General features: G+C 39.5%; 1 protein-coding gene across 1 annotated transcript in view; it reads left to right on the top strand.

Annotated features, from left to right (window-relative positions):
• DOCK2 (dedicator of cytokinesis 2) overlaps positions 1-24,477 on the top strand; it is a 154,952-nt gene that overhangs the window by 113,425 nt on the left and 17,050 nt on the right. The window contains exons 31-41 of the mRNA XM_005523460.3: positions 5,496-5,596; positions 5,695-5,753; positions 6,887-7,035; positions 12,287-12,372; positions 16,182-16,338; positions 17,425-17,465; positions 19,051-19,141; positions 20,138-20,257; positions 21,900-21,989; positions 23,181-23,285; positions 24,097-24,238. Coding sequence (XP_005523517.1) covers positions 5,496-5,596; positions 5,695-5,753; positions 6,887-7,035; positions 12,287-12,372; positions 16,182-16,338; positions 17,425-17,465; positions 19,051-19,141; positions 20,138-20,257; positions 21,900-21,989; positions 23,181-23,285; positions 24,097-24,238 — 1,141 coding nt within the window. The remainder of the gene's footprint in view (positions 1-5,495; positions 5,597-5,694; positions 5,754-6,886; positions 7,036-12,286; positions 12,373-16,181; positions 16,339-17,424; positions 17,466-19,050; positions 19,142-20,137; positions 20,258-21,899; positions 21,990-23,180; positions 23,286-24,096; positions 24,239-24,477) is intronic.

Here is a 24,477-nt window from a genome sequence, read left to right on the forward strand (position 1 = left end):
AACTCAAAGTAGATGAGAAACTCCCATATTTTATAAAATAATTGACCTTACAGTATAGCTGCTGTGTAGCTGTATTTCTATTTTTATTTACATTCCTATAAAAAATTGAGAATGGAACAAAGAAACTTGATTTTTCTATTTTGGTTTGAGAGAAAATTTGGAAGACTGTAGCTTTCATGTTTGTTAAGAGCTGCAGCCTGATAATCACATGGGCTGTTCATTACCATCTCAGGATGCAAAGGCAGCCCCACACATCCCAACCCTCAGGTGGAGGAGGAGCTGAATGGGGAGAGCAGAGATGCAAATCAAAGTGTTATTTAAAATAAAAAGATGCCACACTTTCAAGTTCTGTATAAACAAGTGCGTGATTTTTGCTGTTTGTAGCACGGTGTTTTCAGATCAGATTATTAAGAGCTGAAGCAAAGTCTTAATTAAAAGAAAAATTTGAAAAGCTAAATAAAGCACAGGGAAATAGATCTGTGGATTTTCACCTGGCTGAGTGGTTGCATGGCAATAAGTAGTAGACAACCAAAGCAAACAAAACAAGTCAACTGTGAAGCAATTGAGCATCTAAAAAAAGTGTGGTTTAAATCTATAGAAACGAAGAAATTTTTTGCAGCTCTGGTTGAGCTTGTTAAATGGGGAAAAAAAGGTTTCTTTCTGGTTTGCAAAGCAAATTGCTTTTTTTATTTATTCAGGTAGAAGGGAAAGAGGTGTTTCCATTTAGGGCCTGAGGAAGGATATTCTGTCTGATCAAGAGGGGATCCAGTCCTTAAGTTTAGAACTCGGCACTGCCTTAAGGTTCAAGCCATAGGTTCAGTGCTGAGGCTGTTGGATAGAGAGAAAAATCCCAACCCTCTGCCCAGCACAGCAGTGAAGAGCTGTTAAATTTCCTGCCTTAGCACTGTCATCACTCAGATTCACTGTCCCATTTTGGTAGGGAGCCCTTCCCTAATCCCAGAACTCTGACACCGAGGCTGTCATCGCACGGGGCAGGCAGCAAGGACCACAGCAGGCCCTTTGCTCTTGGAGGTGAAAAAATCATCTGATATCTGAGGTTTTGTGCCTGCTGGGTGAGGGGGTGGTTTTCCTTGGTTTGGTTTTTTCCTGGGTTTGCACAGAGTGCACAAGGGATGGGTTCAGTACGGCAGTGGCACTCAGAGGTTGTGTCCTGCAGAGATTCCCCAGTGTCAGCACGCAGCAAAACTTAGCACAATAAAATCAGCTGTGCCTGGAAGGCTTCTGTTATGGAATATTTACTGTTGTGCTGATAAAACAAAGCTGTTGGCTCCAGAGGAAATAATTTTCTAGGAGAGAAAAGAGTGAAATTTCATTAAGTGATTGACCAAAAATAACCCATGAAGTAGGAGTGAAGGAGAGCTCCCAATATTCATGGTGCCAACAGTACAAACAGGGACAGAATCTTGCATAATGCATGACTCTGCATTCTTCAGTGCTGAACATAAACTGGAACATGAGGATTTAATGCACAGAAACCTGGAATTTCAGCAGGAATTATTGGCATAGGTAAAACCCCTCAATATTTAGCAGTTTCTATTCTATTCATGTCTCTGGATTTGAAACAAGTTATTTTCTTGCATTTATCTTAGATATAAAGAAGTTATGTTAAATATTGAAACAGGTTATCTAGAAAGGCAGGGAATATTTGCTCACTCCAGGATTCTGAGGAATGAATTCAGCAGTTCACCTGTCTGAAGCAGTGTAACAGCTCTTGTCTTGGCGTGTGGAGCAGGAGCAGCTGAGCTGGCGGGTGTCCTTCCAGGTTCAGAGCTTGCAAGGAAAGGTCTGAAGGCTTGCAACTGTGGAAAGTATTCTAGCTTAAGAGTCTGTATTCAGGATGACCCTGTGGAGAGAATATAAGGAGATATATTGATGGCACACAAGAAAAAAAGGCAAACAGGTCTGAGGTTAGACTTTCCCCTGAAGACCATGACAATCGAGGTCTTACTGCTCATTTCACTTCTTGGTTGCATTTCATGTCAATAAAAAGTCTTATCAGCGTGATAGCAAATTGCTTATTTTTCCCTTTTCCATCTTTTTTGTTTCTTTGTTCTCAATATTCTTCAAAATACTATTCCCAAGGATTCCCTTAGCTGATTGCAGAGCTGTCTGAGGCAGCCAGTGTCCTCACCACCTCCACTCATCAGTGCCCCCGTCAGGACCAGGCTGGGCAGTTGTAAGAGGATTTGTTGTGGGCTGCCTTTGATGTTCTCTTTTCTCTGGAGGTGTAGGGTTCATTATCAGCTTCTCCTGCTAAAGACAAGGGAAATTCAGCCTTTGGCAAAACATCTAGATTTAAAAGATGTTGCAATGTTGCATTTTTTTGCTGGTTCATATTAACAGCTCTTCAGGGGTTTGCAATTTCAAATGTGAAGATTGGACACCATGTGCAGACCACTGCTTTGCAGCTGGGCTATTGGAGAGCAGCAGGACAGCTGCACCATCAAAAGGGGTAAATTCTGGATTTAGGGTGCAGGAGTTGAGATGGGCTTTTCAGAAGAGGCTTAACAAACAAAAAAAATCTTTAAAATTGGGGAATATATTTTTGAAAAAGTGTTCCCTGAAAGTCACCCTGGTGTCTTTGGTTTAATTGTAACAAAAGCTGTGTGATTTTCTGTACTCATGCAATGCATTCATGGCATCCTCAAAAGCTGTGGTAAATAGGATGATCCCAGGACATTTCTGTTCCTGTTGGCAGCTGGTGGCATTGCAAGGTGTCTCCTCTGTCCAGGACAGAGCATCTGCACTCTGCTGTCACTGTCACCTCCTGGCTCCATCACCCTTGGTTTCAAGTCCTGCAGGAGGAGTTTCCATTCAGGGAAGGAACCCACCCACCCTTGGTGCCTCTGGATTTCCCATGGATTTTGTGCAGGATTCTCTGGGAATGTCACTGGTTGGGGATGGCAGCTCTGGCACCTTTGGGGCAGGCAGAGAACAAACCCAACATTTTGTTGTGCTGGGCACAGCTGTTGTAGAGCCTCTGCTCTGGAAATGCAGCGTTACTGATTCCTGCTCCTCCCTCCCTTCCCTCCATTAGCACTACATTTACAGGGTGTTAGAAAGGATTATTACATCTGTGCAGTTACAGCGATTATAATTCATATATTAATCACCTATGCCACAGAAATTTATTATAAAAGGCATAGTCCAAAATCTAATGTCAGTCTGATCTGAAAGAAAATGCTTATTTTTTGTGTTTTCCTACCCTTCTTGCATGAGCTATCCTCCATTAATAACTCAGCAGTAATGAAATATATTTCAACATCACAAACAGAATTTTGCAACTTTTTATGTTAAAATCTTCTTTTAGAAACCCCAAAATCAAAACCCTCAGTGGGAAAAATACACACTGCAAAAATCTATGTAAGACAGTGACAAACATTGCAGAAACAATGCAGAGGTTAATAGGGAATGAAACCACTGGGAAATTTAGCTAGAATTAATTGCACTGGAAATATTAAAATGTTATATTTTTATTATTATATATAATATTGCACATTTGAAATTTATCAAATTACAGAGTTTGAAGTTCATATTTGATCCTTCCACTAGAAAATATCAGCTTTCAGAGGAGTACGAAGGAGGAGGCTGCAGCCTTTACTCCTGGGTGAATTTTTAGGATAACTACCGAATATCTTCTTTGTGAGATGGCTGGAAATTTCCTTCTAAATTAATTCCCCATTTTCCAATTCTACAGATGTCTGAAACACCTTGGAGTGTTACTGTGGGGATAAGAGAAAACAAAACATGTCTCATAAGAATAATTTTTGCATTTTTTAAATCTGTTTCCATTTTATTTTACTTTAGAGAGAGACTACTTTGTCTCATAGAGTTTTAAAGTTAGTTTCAGTGCTTAAAATCTTGTGAGTCCTTAATTTAAATACGATATTGAAAGGGAAAGGATCCCATTTTTTCAGCCATTTTGGGGCACTCTGAGGATGGAGGAACAAGTATTTTATAAATAAGATAGAGTCTTTAGGGTATGTCTCTGACAAAGGTGGCACTGAACTTGGAGCTTTTAAATTAAATAAGAGACCATTTAGGAATAAGCTTTCATTTTTCTCCCCACAATCTAGAACAATTTGAGAAATTTTCCATTTCAGTGCTATAATTGACACATACAGAGTGTGTGCCCTGCACATCAATAAACACGGCTTCTCAAGGGGCTGAGAGCTCCACACTGCTCAAAATAATCTCTTAAAATATTTGGTGAGAGAGTAAAAGAGGCCTTTCAGGGCATAACCAACATTTGTCATGAGAGCAAGGCTCTGAATTGGCTGCAGAATTGAGCTGTGTGTGCAGCAGGGTCAGCTCTGCTCGCTCAGGCACACACAGAGCCCTCCAAGGGCTTTGGAAGGAGCAGCTCTGCTGGGCAGATAAATTAATATAATTTAAATTAACATAAATTAACAGCAGGATCACCTACAAGTTGTAGAGGAGGTTTGAGAATTGTATTTATTGTGGGAAATGTCTGTGGTTCTGGGTGTGGTTTTGTGTGTTGGGATCTGTTTTTCCTGGTTGTTTGCACACCAGAGTTTTCCAGGCTACAAAGGACAGAAGCCACTTAAGTTTTGAGGGAACATTTTGTTTCCAGGCTGTTTAGTGTGGGTTCCCAACCCAGGCTTGTATAGCACCATCCAAAATGAAGAGCTCTGTCCCATGTTTTGTTCCATCCTTTGAATCACCACTGAATACATTTCCCGTTGCCTTCTGCTCTCTCGCTGAGCCCTAGCGCTGCTGTTAGCTACAGCTGCATTTTTAAGTGTTTAAAGCTGCTGCTGACTGTCTAAAAGCTTCTGAAAATTGTATTTCCTTCCTTAAATTTGTGTTTCCTAGGGAAGTTTCTCTTTTCCCTTCCCATTTCTAGTGTGTGAAAAGTGTGGAACGGATAGTTTGCTTTCAGGAATGGAGGGTTGTGCACTGTAAGCACAGAGGCTTTTTGTCTGCTTCAAGTACAGACTCATTACTATCAGCTGTTACTTAGGGATGTATTTTGTCCTTCTTTCATGTGGAGAGCTCTTCACAAATTACACTGGAATTTCATACAATGGTTGAATTAGGATCCAAAGAGGAGGCAGGAGATGCCTTTTTGAAGTGGTGCTCAAATGCAGTGTAATTACATCGGTGCCTTTAGCTCCAGTTTAAGATCCACCACCATGTAACGTGTTCACCCAGTCCTGCTTTGGTTCAGGGTTTAATGTTGTTGGCTAATGAATCTCATGTGAATCTTTTTTTAGCAATATTTGTTCAGCTGCTCTGTTATTAAGAGCAAATGTGTAGTAGTGGTTATTAAAATTCATCTTTCTTGCTTTTCTGCTAATTGCATAATACTAATGATGTACATCTCTGCATAATATAAAAATCTCATATTGCTTGCATCATTTAGTTTCATAAATTATTCTGCATTATGCATCATTTAATATTATTCCTGCTTTCCTCAAAATTATTATAATTTCCTTATATTCAATTTACAGCTGTGGAACAACTATTTTCATTTGGCTGTGGCTTTTATTACTCAAGATTCACTACAGCTAGAAAACTTTTCCCATGCAAAATACAACAAAATCCAGAACAAGTAAGCAAAATATATCCTTTAGCTAATATCTTTATTTTTTTAGTAAAATGATAAAAAAGGTAATGATAAAAATACCTTTCCTATTCCTCTCCTCCCAGATATGGAGATATGAGACGTTTAATTGGCTTTGCTATCCGTGACATGTGGTACAAACTTGGTGAGTAGCAAACTTGAGCTTCACTGCAACTGAATCTGTCACATAATGTTTGTTCCATTGAAAAATATCTGACATGAAGTGCTTTTGTAAATATTTCTGCTATTTGAACTTAAAATATGTTTTCACTCCTGTGATTAAGCTTGCAGCCAACATAAGATACAGTTGGATTACTGCCAGGTTTGTATTTAAAAGAGAACTCACAACCTTCTCTCAGATTTCAAACATGACTGAAATCAGATCTCAGAACCCTTTTTTGTAGGATTGACACTGGATGATTTTCCCTGAGAAAGTTACTGCTCAGCCTGAACCTACAATTCAGCAAATTGGAGACTCAAATTTGGAATCCATTTGGATTAAAATTCAAAAAAAGTTTTTACATTTCTCATCCAGCCAGGTTCTGCTGTTCCTCCTTTGAGAGTTTCTCATTAATTCCTTTGGGATCATCTCTTATTAACTGAACTTAGGTAGAATATTTGTTTTATCTTGGAAAATTTTTGCATGGCATTGGCACTGAAAATTCACATGGCACAAATCAAGAGAGGAGCATCAGACTCAGCACTCCTCAGTTTGGAACAAGTCTCACATTTGTTGCTGAGAATTGTTTTATCTCCTCCAAGCATCAGGCAGCACTGAATTAATTCTGATAAGAGAGATAATTCTGCGTGGGTTTAGCAGCTGAGTTCTGTGGATGGTGTTTCTGTTACTGCTCCTGATTCTGGAAATTTTTGGAAAACCAGTAATAGTTTTCTCCTTTGTAGAAATGTTACTCCATATGACATCACTGTGTTGTGCTCTCCTGCTGGTAGAATTTGGGAGGTTCTTAGGCTAATTTATTACTTTCTACTCTAAATATTTATAACGAGATGTCAAAAACTGAAAAATCAAATTCTTCACTGAAAATATCAACTCTTCTGGCATTCCTGCTTGTTCCTGGCACTGCATTCTAGCACCTTAGAAGGAGACAGTATCCATTCACATGCCCCCAGCTTTTGAGAAGAAATGAAGTGACTGAGTTGCAAGATTTGGCCAACACAAATAGCTTAAATGTTACTTTAAATAATTGCAACTCCTAGATGTCTTCCTAAAATCATTTGGTTTGCTCCTCAAATATTCAATTTTTGGTTTTGTTTCAGGCCAGAATAAAATTTGCTTTATTCCGGGGATGGTTGGGCCCATCTTGGAAATGACTCTTATCCCAGAAGTTGAGCTACGAAAAGCCACGATCCCAATTTTCTTTGACATGATGCTGTGTGAATATCAGAGGACAGGAGAATTCAAAAAGGTAATTACAAGTGCTCTGCTTGAAAATGCATTTAAATGTCATGTGCTCAGTATTTCTGGTAAATGTTTGTGGAGTGAGGTTTTCTGCTTGCACAAAGTGAAATCCCAAATATTAAGAACCAAAGAAACAGGAAGTGTAGGATCTCCAGAGTGACTTAGTTCAGCTTCGGTAAAACTTGTTGCAATGACAGCAACAAATGGAACAGCAAAGAGGAGATCACAGGATTTTAATCCAAGTTTTCAGGATTTTACTGGAAAAGGTTTTGAGCAGCAAGACTTATATTGAAGTCAGCCCTTCATTAAGTAGGAGATAGAATTAAATGACCTCTAGGGATCCTCTATAATCTAAATATTTCCTTATTCCCCTTCCTTGTGGCAAAGATATTGGTAAGCTAAAACTTCCAGGTTTTAGTACAGAGTACCTGACAGGAGTAGCAGTGAATAGTTAATTATATATTATCAGATTTATCAGGAAACTTATCAGGAAATTCTTATCAGATAACTTTTCTAAATTGCTAATGTGATTAAAAATAATCACCATGAAGAAATTAAATTCCTGGAGTGTTTTTGGCAGTAATTTTGAAAAGGAAAAAGAATTTTTAAGTCACTACTGTGAAATATTTTTGATTGATGGAATAGAAATTGTAATCTAAATTTCCTGCCAGTGCTCCCTGTGTCTGCCTGGGCAGTGGAGTATCTATCCCTGTCTGACATCTCCATTCTCTCGAGCTCTTTGGACATGGACTCACCTTGTTCTGTGTTTGCACGCTGCCTCCCACAGTAAATTATACACTGGATATTCAGCTTTGTAGTTACACAGATAATTAATTCAGAACAGTCTGTGTAAGGGAAAATTACAAACAAAAAGGCATCATTTTAGGCACATGTAAATATAAATATCTCGTATACCCAGCTATGTTTAATACTTTAAATCATTTGGGGCATTTCTGTGTCAATGAAGTGTGGAACAAATGAGCAGATGGAATTTCCATTTTGGTCTGTATTCCACAGTGCAAAGCTTTTGGTTCAAGGCCAAGATTAAAAACCACTTTGTTTCTGTGCATCTGTTCCCTCTATGTCCTGATAGTCCTATATTTGCCTTCTTAAAAATGCTTTCCTGCTCGTGGCTTATACCTCATCTCTTGGGAGAGACACAGATCTGTAGAGCCCAGGAATCCTTAAAACTCATCAGTCATCCTGCCTGACACCAGGAGCAGCAGCCTGGGAGAGGCCAGGCACTCCAGTGCCCACTGAATCACTTCTCCTGCCATAAAAATAAGTTTCAGGTGGTATTTTACAGTGCCAAGGAACAAGGACATTGGGTTTATTGCAGCTTAAGGAAAAAGGGGAGTTTTCATCAGATGGTGCAAAATCTATCTCATAATTGAGCAGCTGAGTCTCATTGGACTCTAATGTTCTGCTTTAGGAATTGTGATCATTTGCTCATCAAGAATCATGGGGTTTGTCCTCCTTTGCTATGGATGAAGTAATTAAGATTAAAAAAAAACTTGCCTCTGTAAATTTAGCCATTTTGATAAGGTTTTTAAAGTATGTATTTTAAAGGAGAGGCACATTAAGTTTTATGTTTTAAAATTGTTACCACCTTAATTTAAAGGAGAAAATAAGTAATATGAATGGATAATTATTGGATGCAGAAACACATTAACTCCAGGATTTGGTAGTGGGCAATTTTCATTTGCAAATTTACATTTAGTAATATAAAGAATTTTTTTTAAGCTTTAGTATAAAATTTTGAGAATGACAACATGTTATTTCAAGAGTGCCTGGGGCATTCAGGAGCCCAGAATGACATTCACTTAAAACATAATTTTGTGGAACTTTAAAAATAAATAATTTATTTCTAATCTAATCTTCTCTAATGAGAGAAGAGGGGGGAAAAAAGCAAAGCAGAAACATCTTTACGAGCTGAGCCTGTACCAGCACAGAAACCAGAGCCTGTCTGGTACCTCCCACATGATTTAATAACCTTTCCCAAAATTCCTGTCTCAGTTAACATGTCCTGGTGCTGTGCTGGGACAGGGCTGTGCTCTGGGGGTACAGGGGGTGTGCTGGGGCTGGGGGCTGTTCCTGCTGTGTGCACGCAACATACAGGCAGTAAGGATATAAAGTCATTTAAATTTATCAACCAAGAATTTTATTTTATTTAGCTATTTCTAGGAAATCATCTAATCCCAGAGAAAACAAAATTCCACCTGTGGTTGTCTCAAGAATGAATTGCTCTACAAATTTATTTAATAGCTTGGAATCTGTATGTAGGTGTAGGACGCCATATGATATTTTCTTGCAATCCTTTCTTCTGCTTTGCACATGTAATTTCCATTCACCCAGAGCAGTGTTACATAAACTCTTAATTTTAACTCTAATTGAAGATGTAGAGAGGGAGTCATTAATATCTACTAATTTTAGCTATTGAGGCTCTGCCTGTCATGAGCTCAGAGAGCTGGGAATCTTGGAAAGCCAATTTATTCATCTCAGTGTCCGTGGAGAGACTCAGTCCTGTAAATGGATCCTTTCCTCCTTCAAATAAAAAGAGAAGCTCATTGCTCATTGCTCTTGTGTTGGACACACAGGGTTAAAAAAGTCCTCCAGATGCTGATAACCCTTTCCTTTCCTTGAAAGATCAGGTTGTGCATTTTATTAAGATTTCCCAAAGGAAGACACACCATCAAGTGAGCAACCTCATCCTGCTTGTTCTAACTGTGATCTCAGGCCAGGAGTTAGAAAATGCTTGCTTAAAAAATCAAATAAACAAATAAACAAACAAGGAAAATTAGCTCTTTGCAGAGTAAATGAAAATATCATTTAAATAAACATGGATTTGAGTTACATTGTGGATTTAACTTGGCTTAGGAAAGATTAATTCATCTGTGTTTATATTTTTGTTCAAATAAATCATTCTGTTTGTGTTTGGTATTTTCAGTTTAGTGTCTCTCGTGGGTTCTGCCAATTGCTGGAGCCATCTGGGGAAGTTTTCTGTGTTTGCTTTCCTTTCCTGGCTGCTGTGGGGCTGTGTCAGAAATCAGTGCTGGCTGCTGCTGTGTGCTTGGCTTTCCACACTCGCTGCTAGGGGACAGACCCTGGTTCTGGGGCAGAGTCCTGTGGTTCTGAGCTCTCACAGGTGACTGAGAGTGACTGAGGTGTCCTCAGAGAGCTCCTCTGGCACAGGAGATTTACCTGCTCTAAACAGCCACATTTCTTGCTCTCAACTCTTCAAATCTGGTTGTGTGTAAGGGTTTCAGGTGTGATCTCAGCAGCAGAGGCTGAGTTTGTGCAGCCTGGGGCTTGAGAGAGATCCATGTGGAAAACGTGGATGTGTTTTGTGCTTTGGTATGGAGATGTGCTCAGAACTGGGGAGATTCCTTGGATCTATTAGAGAAGCAGGTGGGTTTAAAGCTAAATTGGTGCCACTGACAATTAGACACACTCTGTTTAAGTGAGGAGAAAGACACTTCCCAGGGCTTAATTTTGTTGCACAGAACCATTAAAACTTTATTCCATATTTCTGCCAACTTTTTTATTTTGTTTTGATCCAAGCAACTGATTTTCTCTCTTCTTGCAGCTTGTTGAGAAACTGCAGGAAAGATGCTTAGGAAGAGTTTTTTTGTTCAGGTCCAGGAATGTGAAATTATTGCCTCTTTGAGAAGTAATCAATTCTCTACCTGCTGAATAAGTACTAGGAAGGATTTAAGAGGTGGATTTACCTGGTGCTCGACCTGCACTATATTCACAGATTTGTCTTACTGCAGTAAGCCCACAGAAAATGGCTGGATTGGATGTTTTTGCTCAATATTTCCTTGTTCTCAAACTGCCATGCACCTGTGTTACCCACATTAAATACTAATACACATCCTGCTTGCACATAAAAATGAATTCAGAGCCCTTTAGACTTCTGTTTCAGCCAGGATGAGACAGAGCAATTTCACTTTTTTCTGTTAAGCTATTTTTCAATGATAGCTCTTTATTCTCTAATATTTATATAGCATGTACTGTTCAACAGACAATCTTCCATTTGTATTCTAATTACAGAGAAAGAATTAATATTGGAGCAGTAAAACCTGTGAGTAACAAAGAGGTGGAAATGGCTCCTTCCTCCCTGCCCCTTTCCAGAGCAGGCTGTGCCTGCACTGCCACTGCTCTGAGTCCAGGTTTTGCTCTTGGTGTGAGCAGTGGAGAAGTTTGGCTGCTCAAAATGCTGTTTCAAAGCTCCTTGAAAGAAGCAGCAGACACTTTAATTTCTGCCTCGAGAGTGGCTGGCAGGATCAGGGTGACCAATAGATCTGGGCTGGACACTGAAGGGAAGATGGGAAAGTTCGGCCTTTTGTTCTTGAAAAATGATGAATCATTTTTCTGGGTGGAGAGTTTGAATCATGACCTACTTGAAGGAAGTACATCTAGTAACATATTTTAATTTAGAATGTCATGTTCTTTAAAACTGAAGAAATTCTAAAAAAACATCTGAAGAGATGTGTGACCTGCTTGGGGCTCTAAGAGGAAGGACTGATTTCCTCTGTGTAGCCTTGGCTTGGCTTCAGCTCAGAGCTGAATGTTTTGATGAGGATATATTGAAATAAGGTGAAATATTTTGCATTGCAGTTATCTGGAAGTACCACATCTGAAATACTACAGCAATTCTTTGTACCATGAGAGGCTTCCAGTTCTCTGATTGGGATGATCTGGATCCCAGCCTGCCAAAACTCTCAATTACACAGAAACACTCCAGGGAGAAACAGAATTATTCATGTACTGACAACTGTGTGAAATTTTGTATCAAAGAAGGTGAAAACTTGCTGCATTAGCACAGTAATGAATTCTGTCATTTTTACAGTGGTTTTAATAATTAGATCTGTGTAAAGCAACTGAGCTTTATTTCAGTGTAGATCTCCACTAATGCTCTCCCTGTGCCTCTTGATGTGTTAATGGTTTGTCAAGAACCCTGAGGTAGATCTTTCCTACCTTCTGAACAGGGTGCAGTTGTTTGCATCAGGACAAAGACTGCCTATAGCTGCAACAGACTCTGAGCTTGTGTCTCACCTGCCCAGTGCAGGGGGAGCTTTGTGAAAATCTGTGTCCAGGCTTTCAGCCCTGCTAAAAGCCCAGACCAGAATATAGCCAAGAATTTAACCTTTGGGAATATGTGGCATAATTATACAAAGGTACATTTTTGATGCCCTGTTGAAGTGTGTTGACCTCTGGATAGCTGCTCAGTATTTTGATTTTTCTTTCTTTATTAGTTTGAAAATGAAATAATTTTGAAGTTGGATCATGAGGTGGAAGGAGGACGAGGGGATGAACACTACATGCAGTTGTTTGAGTCCATGTAAGTAGTGCATGAGAATAAATAGAACAAATGCCTTCAGGATATGTTTCTATCTTATTGCTCCCATTTCTCAGGTTGGTAACCTTACCTAAAATAGAATCTTTGCAACTTTTTCATGAAGGGACTGGAAATACCATAATGCTTCACTACACCTGGTTTGCTTTGCAGTTTTGCTCACAGAAATTATTTTTCTGGTTGCTTTTCATTGTTCAGTGCTTCAGGAAAATTATGAAGAAGTTTTACCTAACCTGGATTTTTACATGTCTAGATTGGTCTCCAAGAGATTATTCAGACAAGTCTGAATTTAAATAAGGCTTTGTGATGTCATGTTTTACTTCCTCAAATCTTGCTACCCTGTGTGGGTTGTATCTCTGGGTAGGGGTAGCAGTCTTTGCAAAGTCACATTTCTCATCAGATGAACCATGAAAGCTTTGGGTACACACACAGGGGACATAAAGAGTGATTTATTCTGTTTCTTTTTTCAGCAGCTTTTATCAAATTTGAATGTTTCTGTCTAGTTTCCTTCAGGATTTCCCTTAGGGTAAACAACCCCAGTATTTTAGTTTATCATACAGAATGTTTTCTGGACATTCCTACAATGTCTCCATCTGGTTTTAAACACTACATTGCCTTAAAGCTGGAGAGAGTGTTCAAACTGATATTTTATCTATGCAAAAAGCAAAACTTTCCTCAGATCTTGTGTATGTGACCCTTTGAAGTTCACTCTTTCTGAGCTGTGTAACATTATTTGCTTGCCTTGTTTGCACTTTGCTCTTTCATTCCAGTGCTTTTCTTGGAAAGTGGCACTATCCAGTTAAAGCCCATCTTTCAGCAGTGCAGTCATGGAGTGTCATCAAACACAGTGCAGAGCTTTTCATTTCCTGCCTTTGCAAGGCCCCCTTCTCGCTCTGACAAATCTGCCTTTTCCCCTCGGTACTGTCCCACTTTCTAGAAAGCCTCAAGTTCAAAGTTTCCACATTTCTAAAGATGACAATTCATCTTATCTCCAGATTTTGTTGAATGGCACCTGTAGATGGAGTGTTGAAGCAGAGGCTGTGACCTGCCTGGTAGGACCTGTTCTCTCAGTTTGGTTCAAGCCTTTCTACATTTACACCTTTCATAGCAGGGATTCCAAGCCTCTGTCCCCAAATCCCTGTTCCAGCTGGAAGGAGACCCAGTTAAATTTGCCTCCTCATTTATTCATTTGTTCATTTTTCATCAGCTGATCTCCTAGAACTGGCTGCACTCCTGCACAGTTCCAGGTACCTCCTGAAGGCAGATATTCAGCATCACTCAGTGTCTGCTGTGTCTCTGCTCACCTCTGCAACCAACATTGCCCACGCTGGTGCTTGCTGGGAATTTCTCCATGCCCACAATAATGAACTAAACACATTCAGCAGAAGTTTAATTAAGCACTGCCTTGTATTTGTCTCTAGACCTGAATTTGAGTGTGGCCCATGAGGGGAGGTGACCTGTCCCAGACAGTGCCCAGGGGATGTGGGACAGGTGAGAGGTTGTTCTCAACAGGCAGAGTAGACAAAGCTGCCCTGCCTGGGGAGATGCAGGAGAATCAGTGCAGCTCCATGAACACAATTTGTGCCCTTCCACTTGTCCTCAGGCTCAGAAAATGAGTTCTGGCATGTTTTAGTTCTTATACAGGCACAACAGGAAATGGCACTTGGCAGTTTTCCAGTTCCCCATGCTATGCAGTTGTTTTTTTTCCAGCTTTATTGCAAATATTTTTTTTTTATTTAAAATTTTCTATTTTTTTCAAACTCTGTTTAAAAATTCAAAGGTTTCTTGCTCCCTCCTGGGGGTAAAAAAATCTTCTGAAGTTTTGTGATCCTTTTTATTGGGATTATGGTATAAAGCTGAGCAATACAACTTTTTGAATCTTGCCTCAAGAGACAGGAATTCTTCTCTCCTGTTCTTTTTGTAGTTCTTTATGTGGCCTCTGGTTCACCTTTCTTTAGTGACTGGAGTTATACATGTATTTGGGTGAGACCCAGCAATAGCTTGTGGTTTATGTCAATGTTTTTCTGCTTGTATTGGGAAGAAATGTGATGTCTTGGTATTCATTGTGCAGTCAGGGAATGTTCACAGCCTTGTTTGCTGTTACTCCAAGGGAACCTGTGGCAGAAATCCATAATTGTCACTTGAATGGTGGCTGTACTTCCTTCATTAGCGTCTCACACTGTTTCTGCTACTTGTAGCTGTAAAATAACACCATGTTCCTGTATAATATTCCAGACTCCTATGTGTTTCTGAGGCTTTCTTACTTTCTTTTCCACAAACATCTTTTAATGTGCTCCAGCCTTTTCTGTCACTTGTCAGCTCTTCAGCCCCTTTAGTGTTTCCATTCCATTTGCAGTGTATTTTATAAGCCATGTGTCAGTTTTTGATTTAAATATTTCACTTTCAGACCAGTCAGACAAGAGCCATTGGAGTATTTTTGGTTTATCTGCTGGCCTCTGCGCCTCCTACCTTAGAAAATATAAATGTTCTTTCAGACATCCACATATACATTCCCTCTGTGTCAGGACTCCACTGGAGCTGCACAATCCAAGGAATAAACTTTAGATTCTGCTTTTATTTTCCTTGAGTTGGAACTTTTTTCCTGGGTATTCTGCAGAGGTTCCATTCTAGACCAGAGCTTTGAGGATTTCTTTGCAACTGAAGCCAATATGAATATGTATTTTCTGAAGAAGGTTCAAATAATTATGAGAAGTAAAAAAAATTGTTTTGCTGTTAATTAAAACAGTATATTTTTTAATTAGAGTTTAAAAAAATATTGTGCCTAATGATTACTAATAATTTATTTTTTTTTACCTGTGTCTGGAAAACAATGATGTAGAGCTTAATTGATAATTGAGTACTAAGAGGTCAGAACCTTCCCAGCTACCAACACAAAACTGGACTGCCTTGGGGAAAATTAACTGTATCTGTGCCTGACACAATGCTTGTATCTATAATTATATATGTGAAAATATATATATGTATGTATGTGTGTATATAAATATATATTATACATAAAAAATGCAGCTTGTCAGAGACATCCCAATGGAAAACCAGAATGTTAAGTAGAAGAAACAAAAGAAAAGCAAAGAAAGAAATAATTTCTCATAAGCAAAGAAAGAAAATACTCCTTAACGAGATGGAGGTAATCAGTTAATGATGTTTAAACAGTTAAATGTCATAAAGATCAGAGAGTAAAGTGAAATCTCTACTCCTAAATCATTTCAACACTTTTTAGAAAGAGTATATATTAATGTTTTGTTAAGGTAAATTGAAACTGATGATGCCAAAATATAAATTTCCCTTTCCTGTATTTTTATCAAAAAACATCAAGCTGCTCTTTTCAGTCTGCAGAAAGTTGATTGTTTTTGCTTATTTCTCAAAGTAAAATTACTCTGGTGATGTTTTTTTGAGCTAAAACTGTAATTTTTGTTCATCTGAACTTTTACTCACGTGTAAGAGTAAAAAGAAGGAAAGCGCTTTTGTGTTTTATGCTGAGGAAAGGAAGGTGCAAAATTTATTGCAATAGTGTGATATTTCAGACTTGACTTTGTGATAGCAGATGCAGATTTCTCTGTCCTGAAGCTTTGGCCACATCCTTGAATTCAAAATTGTTTTCAGACAGGAAAAGTAAATGTTTCTTTTATTTGTTTTCCTTTTTATTTATATGCCATCTGTCATCTGAATATCTAAATTACCAACTCACAGAGGGAATTTCCAGTGCATTCTGCAGTTGACTTAGGCCTAATTCAGTATATGCCATTAGCATTGTACCAATATTTCTGTATTTGCAGCCTTACAGAGTGTGCCAGGCAGCACCCTGGCATTTCCAGCCTGGTGGAAAGCTTTGTGAGCCTGGTGAAAGGGCTCCTGGAGAGGCTGCTGGATTATCGCGCTGTGATGAGCGACGAGAACAAGGACAACCGCATGAGCTGCACTGTGAACCTGCTGGTACGTTCTCTCCTGGATTCTGGGGAGAGGAGGGGAGGGCATTAGAGTCCATTTATTAAACATGAAGGTAAATCTTCCTGGGGGCAGGAGTGGGTGACTATGTTCTGTAGTGATTTAAACTCTGGGGCAAGAGATTTTTGTATCCCTTTGCACGGATATATGAGCAAGTCTGAAAGCAGCGCTCACCCATTTGTCACTTGATTTGTATCCTTTATCCACTTGGATTCTGTGGATAAATAATGAAGTTTGCTGCTCATGTACCTGTACCTTTTGGCAGACTTAATGGGACAGTGGGTTCTTGACAGAATCAAGCTGTGATGAGGAGCTGACCCACTTGCTGCTTCAATAGTTAGACTTTTCAGTGTGGGCAGGAAAGCTGCAAGGCACCTTTGCAGTCGGGTACTAAGAGGTCTGAGGTTCTGACCTTGTCCTAGGCCACTCTGTCTTCTTTTCTATTCCTGTTTTGTAGTGAGGATATCACACAGAGAGATTCTCCCTCCAGGAAATTCCTCACAGCTGAGGAGGAACCTCTGCCACCTTTAAATATTGCACTCTGTTCCTCAGTAATCACTGCCCAATTTCTGCAGCTCCTCAAGAGACCATTCTTGTCATACATTTTGCACAGCCTTAGCAATATGCATTCCTGCAAACATGTTATGGTTACAAAAAATGAGCTTTATTCCTGGAATTGGCCCCTTTTGAGGTATTGCACAACAATGCTCCATAACTACATCTGCTTCAATACATACCAGCTTCCACCAAGTGTAGCTGGAGCATGTGTTTTATTCTGTAAATGCATTTGGATTACCATATTTTCCTCTTCTTCAATAGAAAAAGCTTCAGTAATGATCCTATTATGAACTAGGAGAAATATATGTATGTATAAAACCATAATATAACTAATAAAAATATTAATTGAAGAAGTAGGTCCAGGTTTAAACTTCAGATAGTCTATAAATAATCTACTTTTCATGCTTTCTATGCTTTCTAACTACCAAGAAAAGCAAAACCTCAGTCTATGTATACATATATATAGCATTTTATTAAAGGACATTAGGAGGTAACTTTAAATATTTGTGTCCCTAGAATTTCTACAAGAACATTAACCGTGAAGAGATGTACATCAGGTATGGCAGCCATTCTATTGGATCTCTTTTGGAGAGGGCATTTAATATTGTTTTGTGAGTTCTGGTTTTATTATTGTGCTTGGATTTCTGTATTTATTGTTATTTTACCATCCCAAATGGCTCTGTGGCAGCCCTGGCCTCATCTGCATTCTCACTCTGTTGTTAGCTTAGCCTTCAGCAACTGGGAATCTGTGCTATGTATTCAGCAGCAGCATTTCTTTCCACAAGAATTAACTTTTAATTGATCAAATCACTCAACATTCATTGTCTATAGTTAAAAATTAAGAAAGTGCTGATATATTTGGGGTTTCAGGGAGGGTGTATCACACATTTAGGATGGCAGAAAAAACATTCTGGTTTTGTGGAATGGCCCAGTCTGCTGAGTCTCCTTCAATAAGCAACACTCCATCGGCAGGGTTACAGCTGAGGCATTTTCTGTGGGGACTGCAGCTACACAGGCAAATTCCTGCAGATGTGCCATGGCTTCTTGCACTTTCCAATGGCAAATTCCTGCAGATGTGCCATGGCTTCTTGCACTTTCCAATGGCAAATTCCTGCAGATGTGCCATGACCCTTGCACTTTCCAATGGCAAATTCCTGCAGATGTGCCATGGCCTCTTGCACTTTCCAATGGCAAATTCCTGCAGATGTGCCATGGCTTCTTGCACTCTTCAAGAGTTCTGCATGTGCAAGATTCTGCAAATCTTGCTGCTTCAAAAGCTCTGTTTCCTGCCTGTCCTCTCCTGCAAGATCTGCAGAATAAAGCCCAGAGTTCCAGCTGAAATGAGCCCTGGAGGTGATTCAGAGCTCACCCTGGAGCTGTGAGTGGGAGCAGCGGGGGGAACAACGCTCCCTCTGTGGGCATTGCTGAGGGGAAAACTTTCTGTTGGGCTGGCAGCTGGGGATGGGAGTGCCTTGGACTGCCACAGCAAGCTGTCAGAGCCCCTGTGGCTCAAAACTCCTGGTATGAGTTAGAGGAAGGGATGCAGTTTTCTCCCTGGCTGCTGTAGATGCAGCTTGAGCCCCGTGGTGGGCAGTGACCATGCTGGAAGCAGCAACGCTGCCATAGGGATCAAGGAGAACATTCACCTGAGAACAGCTCTTCTGTCCCAAACAGCTCCTGCCTTGTACAGGGACTGCTTTGCCTTTCTGAACTGGTATTTTCTCCTTTCTGCTTCCTCCTGTTACCTGCTGTGGTTGCCTCTGTGTACATGAAGAACGTGTGCCTGCAAGCAAGAGGTGCTGCAGGCCAAGGAAACTGAGGCACCCTCCAGGGATATTGGGCTCGGAGGTCTCCCTTGGACCTGGAGTGCAGCAATTCCTCCTCTCTGAGGAGGAGCTGACTGCAGCTCCCTGGAGGAGGATGGCTCTTCCTCCTCTCAAGCACAAAGTTTCAGCACACAAAAAGAACACAGCAAAGTGGGAACAGCCAACCAGAGCTTCAACCCCCTCTTGGTGTCCTTGAAGACTCTTTGGGGAGTCACAGTGTGACATCCACGGAGTTTCCTGTTATCTGGAATGTTTTGACACTCAGTATTCCAGTCGTGTCAGTCTCCAGTCTAATCCTTGCTGTCTCCTCTATCAGGTATTTGTATAAATTGCGAGATCTTCATTTAGATTGTGAGAATTACACAGAAGCAGCATATACCCTTCTACTCCATACGTGGCTCCTGAAGGTTAGATTTTCTAAACTCAATATATAATTAAGCTTTTGCAAATTTCAATTTGATATTCTTAAGTGAATGTCTTAATCTCTGAGTTATTTTCCACAGGGGTATTCAAGATTCTTGTTAGAAATACTGCAGTAGGTCATACAAAACTAACTGTTGACGTTATATTTTCAGTAGGTGATTAAAAGCCATATACTGCTGAAACTAAATATGGTAGAAAAATAGTTTTCTTTCCAGTGAGAACATTGTGTACAAGTGTAGTTTTCATTTTGGTAATTTCTTACTATCCTAAACATAACAGTTATGAAAATTAAACACAGTTCCAGCTATCACAAAGGGAGATCTAATTTTTAATTTAAATATAATGGATTACATAACCAAGTTGGCTTGCTTTAGTAGCTGGTAATTAATTATCTTTCACAATAACTATTGTTCATTATCAATGTAACAGACGGTATCACTTAAAATGGGCAGTAAGATCAATTTCCACTACAAGGACACATTCCAAATTTAAATGTTCTTCTGCAAAAATCTGGTATTTCTTATGGAATTTACTTTAGTGCAGAACTATATAAATTTTTGCTATCCTGCTTAAACTTCATTTTGATTTTCTGTGATCATACAAATATAAAATATATTGTCTGTTTGGTATAGACAAAGATAACAGTATATGAAATATTTTAATACAAAAAATCTAACTCAAGTCAGTCAAGATGATAGGACTGAAAAAAAGACCTCATTTTCTTGGGCAAGGATGGGCAGGCATAACATTTTAAAATATTTTTTTAAATATTCTGCCTAGTGCTGGTTATCACATGAAATACACCATTTGTCTGAAGAGGCAGTGAAAGCAATCACTGCACCTTTCCCAGTTTGTCTGTGGATGGGTAAAAAAGACTTGGGAACAAAACACTTAGAAGAGCCCAGGGGACCAGACCTCGTGGGAGGGGGGACTTTGATGTGGAACATTGAACTTGAAAATTCTTTTTGATGTGTTCTCAGTGGTCGGATGAGCCATGTGCACCCCAAGTTATGTCAACAGAGTTCCAGTGCTCACAGACCTACAGACACCTGAAAGAGAATTTATATGAAAAGATCATAGAATACTTTGACAAAGGAAAGGTAGGTCTGGAGAGTTCTTCCCCTCCAAACCTCTCTGCTGCACTACTCTGAATACTCGTGTTTAATGAATGTGCCCTGTATAAAACATTTGTGAGGAAAAGCTGCTTTGAAATGTGGGTCAAGCAAAAATTGTGTCCTGGAGGCTTATTCCCAGAGCACATCCATTCCATAGGAATATGTTGTTTCCATGACCTCATTCGCAGAGAAAGAGGGCTAATGTCTCAGCACATCGTCACAAGCATCTGTCAGGCACCATGAAACACAATAAAATATGGTGAATCTTCTTTCCCTTACAAAGAAAAGAGCATGGACTACACAGATTCCATTTCTAAACCACTCAGCCCTTATCTCAAAAAATCCAGATGGTTCAAAATAGACATATTTATTTCAGAGAGGACTGAGAATTGTATACTAAACTTAAAATGTAGTAGATTGATGCTCACTACCTCAGTTTAGTTCAATTTAAGACAAAAAAAATGTTAATAAAATTACCTGTCAGTGCAATGGAATTAGAGCTGAGAATTTTGGAAATAAAGCAAAGGACTAGAAAGCAGGAAGAAACTCTGCAGTGCCATATAATGAATCCCATGACCCAATATGACCTTTAAGTCATTATGTCTTGTTCAGACATAGCCAGAGGTATAAAGGGGGAAGGCAGTTCTTTACTACTTTGTGCAAAAGAAGCTCTTCCTATAATTCACAAGGTAGAAAGCTTCAGCTTCTCAGATTTTCTGTTGGCATCTGCAGTAACTGCAGTGCAGCAGTGCCCACCCACTGCCCCAGGAGAACCAAACCCTCCCAGCTCCTGCTCTGCAGCACCCAGCACTCAGGCTCAGCCCAGGGCCAAGGACTCAGCTGCCAGGGTCAGGAGTACCTGGCCAAAGAGCACCTGGCAGCACGTGAGAACAGCCTGATGTGTGACTGCCAGTGCCAGATGCTGCTCAGGGACCCCATTGTCTCTTCTTTCTGAATAGCTGAGGAGACAGAATTTGAGAAATATCCTCAGGAGAGGGAGCTTTTTCCTGCTTTAAATCCACTTTTGTGAAGTGCCCACAGCAGATGAGAAAAGCAGTCCTGGTCTTTCAGTGCCACTCATTGTCACAGGCAGCTGTTAAGTTGTGTGGAAAGGACGAAGCTGCTGCTCTGGGCAAGTGGAAATTTAAGACTTGTAGTTATTTAGCTGAGGAGGAGAGCTCTCATAGACAAGGCTCCCTGTGATTATGGATGCTGCAGGATATTTTGTTAAATGGTGTGTGTTTTAAGGACAGGCAGGTGTCAGTCCCCTCATAAACTGCTCTGTGCTTGGGGTATGTTCTGAATGTCATCACCTCTGTGATTTAATCTTTCTTTTTCTTTAATGTATTTGAAAGGTTAGATGATTTTTTTTTAAATGTTACTCTAATAATAAAGTAGGTTTACTTATTCCTTACTGTAATGAATCATAAAACACTTTTATTTTTTAACATTAATCTGCTTTCCTTAAGTTTATGATTGCCCTGAGTCTTCCACTCTAAATGTGCAGTTAATAAATGACTGCACTTTAAAGACAGCATAATCAATAAAACTGCAGTTAAACTCTGATGCATTGAAAATTTGTTTGTTGGTACTGGATTTACTTTTTGAGTGTGTGGTTGCATTGCAGATGTGGGAAGAAGCCATATCTTTATGCAAAGAACTTGCAGAGCAATATGAAAAGGAGGTTTTTGACTACGAACTTCTAAGTCAAAACTTGGTAAGACTATATACAGATCTTCAAATTATTGCAGTCACAGAAATTAGTGCTTTTCAGCTATCAAACAGCAGAGCTGCCTTTTAGCTTATGGTCTAAAATTGATTTTTAATTCATTTGTTGAAGAGTTCCTGTTTCACTGCAGCAATCCAGTGGTAAAGGTTCATAAATAACTGTTGGCTAAAGTTGCATGAACATCTGTTTATTGAGGTATTTTGAAATGTCTGTAGATGAAATAAACATGTTCTCACCTAGGGAAATTTAAAGGCCATGTTTTGAAGCCTCTGTACTGCCCTAGGGTAGAAAGAACACCTGGATGAACTTTTCCCAATAAATTTTTCTTTCAGTTTTAGCAGCGTGGATCTTGACAAGCCTGAATAATTCTGTCCTAATTGGGACTGTGGAAGTATTACAGCATAATGAATTAGAACTAGGTCCAAAGGCTAGAAGGAAAATTTTGAAGGAAAACAAAATATTCAGTTATTTGTTTTCATTAAAATTGAATTAATCCAAAAAGGATCCCACCCCCCACAAATGTGTTTTTTTTCTACTCCCAATATTTAATGTTTGTATGATTTTTAACAGATGTTTAGGGTTCATTCAATAGATACCCCTGAATCCTCCTCAAAAAAAACCCCAAAACAGCTGTGGGAATCAAAACATGATGTTCTGGAATGGTGCTGTGTATAAAGAAACTTCTTCTGTTCTGTTTTTATCATGAATTAAAGGACATTTTTGCCAGTTTAAGTTGCAGTGCAGATCTCACAGATATAACACCTTGATGACACTTAGTATTTTATGGATGAACTTGTTCTAAGCCCTTTACATGGTTTGTATCCTTAATAAGAGTCTACAGTAAAAATTGGAGTTGATCCCATACCTCGGGAAACATTTGAGGCAGGGACTTTTTCCAAATGTATTATTTCAGTAATATTATCAGTGGCCAGGATGACTTTGGTGTTTTCTCCTAAGTGAAGGGTAAGCCCAATTCTGAGGTCAAATATTAACACTGAAGCCCATTTTGCTGTGTATTATATTTGCATATAAATGTAAAGTGTTTAATGTCCCCCTGCAGCGTCCTGTGTGAAAACTGATTATTGCTGTAGCTCATCAGCTCTTGCATGTGTAGTAGAGGTTAAAAATGCACAGATAAAACCCCCAAACACAAGTAATTACAGTTGGTTTTGCTTTCAGATCCAGCAAGCAAAGTTCTATGAAAACATCATGAAAATTCTGAGGCCTAAACCAGACTATTTTGCTGTTGGATATTATGGCCAAGGATTCCCAACATTTCTAAGGGTAAACTTGATTAATTCTTACTTTTTCATCTATTTTCATTCTTCTTTTGTTTTCCTGTTTTCCTCATGATTAATGTCCAGATTCATTTTTTTTTACCTCTAATATGCTTTGAGCTGACATGTTCATTGTACTGCTCTAAGTTTTTTTTCCTGAATAGTCCCTACTTTAGGACAACTGTGGTAAGTTTGAACTGGTTTTATTCAAATATGCTGAATCTACTCTCTTTTCTTTACTTTTCTCTGGTTTTCACTACCATGAGGGAAATCCAGACTCCAAAGGGTCTGGTTTTACAAAGAAACCTGACAAACTTAGGAAGTGGTGCACAACTAGATTGTACTGTAGTTTTTTAAAAGGTCATTGTTTTAACCACAGTAGTGCATGACTTCAGAGCATACAAATAACCTAAATATTTTATATTTCTTACTACTAAAACCCTCTCTTACATACAACAATTAATAGGGAGGCTTTTTTCACACTTGGAAAGCAATGAGAGTCCCTACTTCCCAAGTTCAAAGGCCAAGCTGCTTTGAGAACTTCGGGAAAACAGTGAAATGATAGGCGGGTGTTAAACCTCTGTGTCCAGACCTGGACAAAGAGTTATTGTTTCTGAATAACAAAACTTTGAGTCCAGAGTCTCTGGAGAGTCAGAGCTGCTTTCCAGCACTTGGTCAAGAGGGTGTTTGGTTTTAGAGCTGATTAATACTCAGAAAACAGAAACACCCATTCCAAAACCTGGACCCTGCTGTGTCTTTGCACCAAACACCATGGAAATACAACTCCTGGCCAGGCAGTAACTCCTCATTCCTTGCAGAACAAAGTGTTCATCTACCGTGGCAAGGAGTATGAGAGGAGGGAGGACTTCCAGGCCCAGCTGATGAGCCAGTTCCCCAGTGCTGAGAAGATGAACACGACTGCAGCGCCCGGAGAGGATGTGAGGAACTCTCCTGGTCAACGTATCCTCGGACACGTGGGGGATTGAAGAGGGAAGGAGGGTTGGGAAGCCTTGTTCTTAGCATGAGTTTATCTGTGTGAAACCAGAATTTCCTGAAAAGGTTGAAAGTTTACTGATGTGGCAGCTCAGTCTGCAGTTTGCACATCCTCCATGTCTTTTCTGGTTTGTTCCTAAGAGAGCTCCTGTTTTTCTGGCAGTTCAAAGGAGTCTGTCTGTTTCATTAGTCATAGAATCATTTGG

This window comes from Pseudopodoces humilis, chromosome 17 (genome assembly GCF_049639895.1).
Source record: "Pseudopodoces humilis isolate 2021_Gansu_Grassland_sample_001 chromosome 17, ASM4963989v1, whole genome shotgun sequence".
In the NCBI taxonomy this organism is placed as follows: Eukaryota; Metazoa; Chordata; class Aves; order Passeriformes; family Paridae; genus Pseudopodoces; species Pseudopodoces humilis.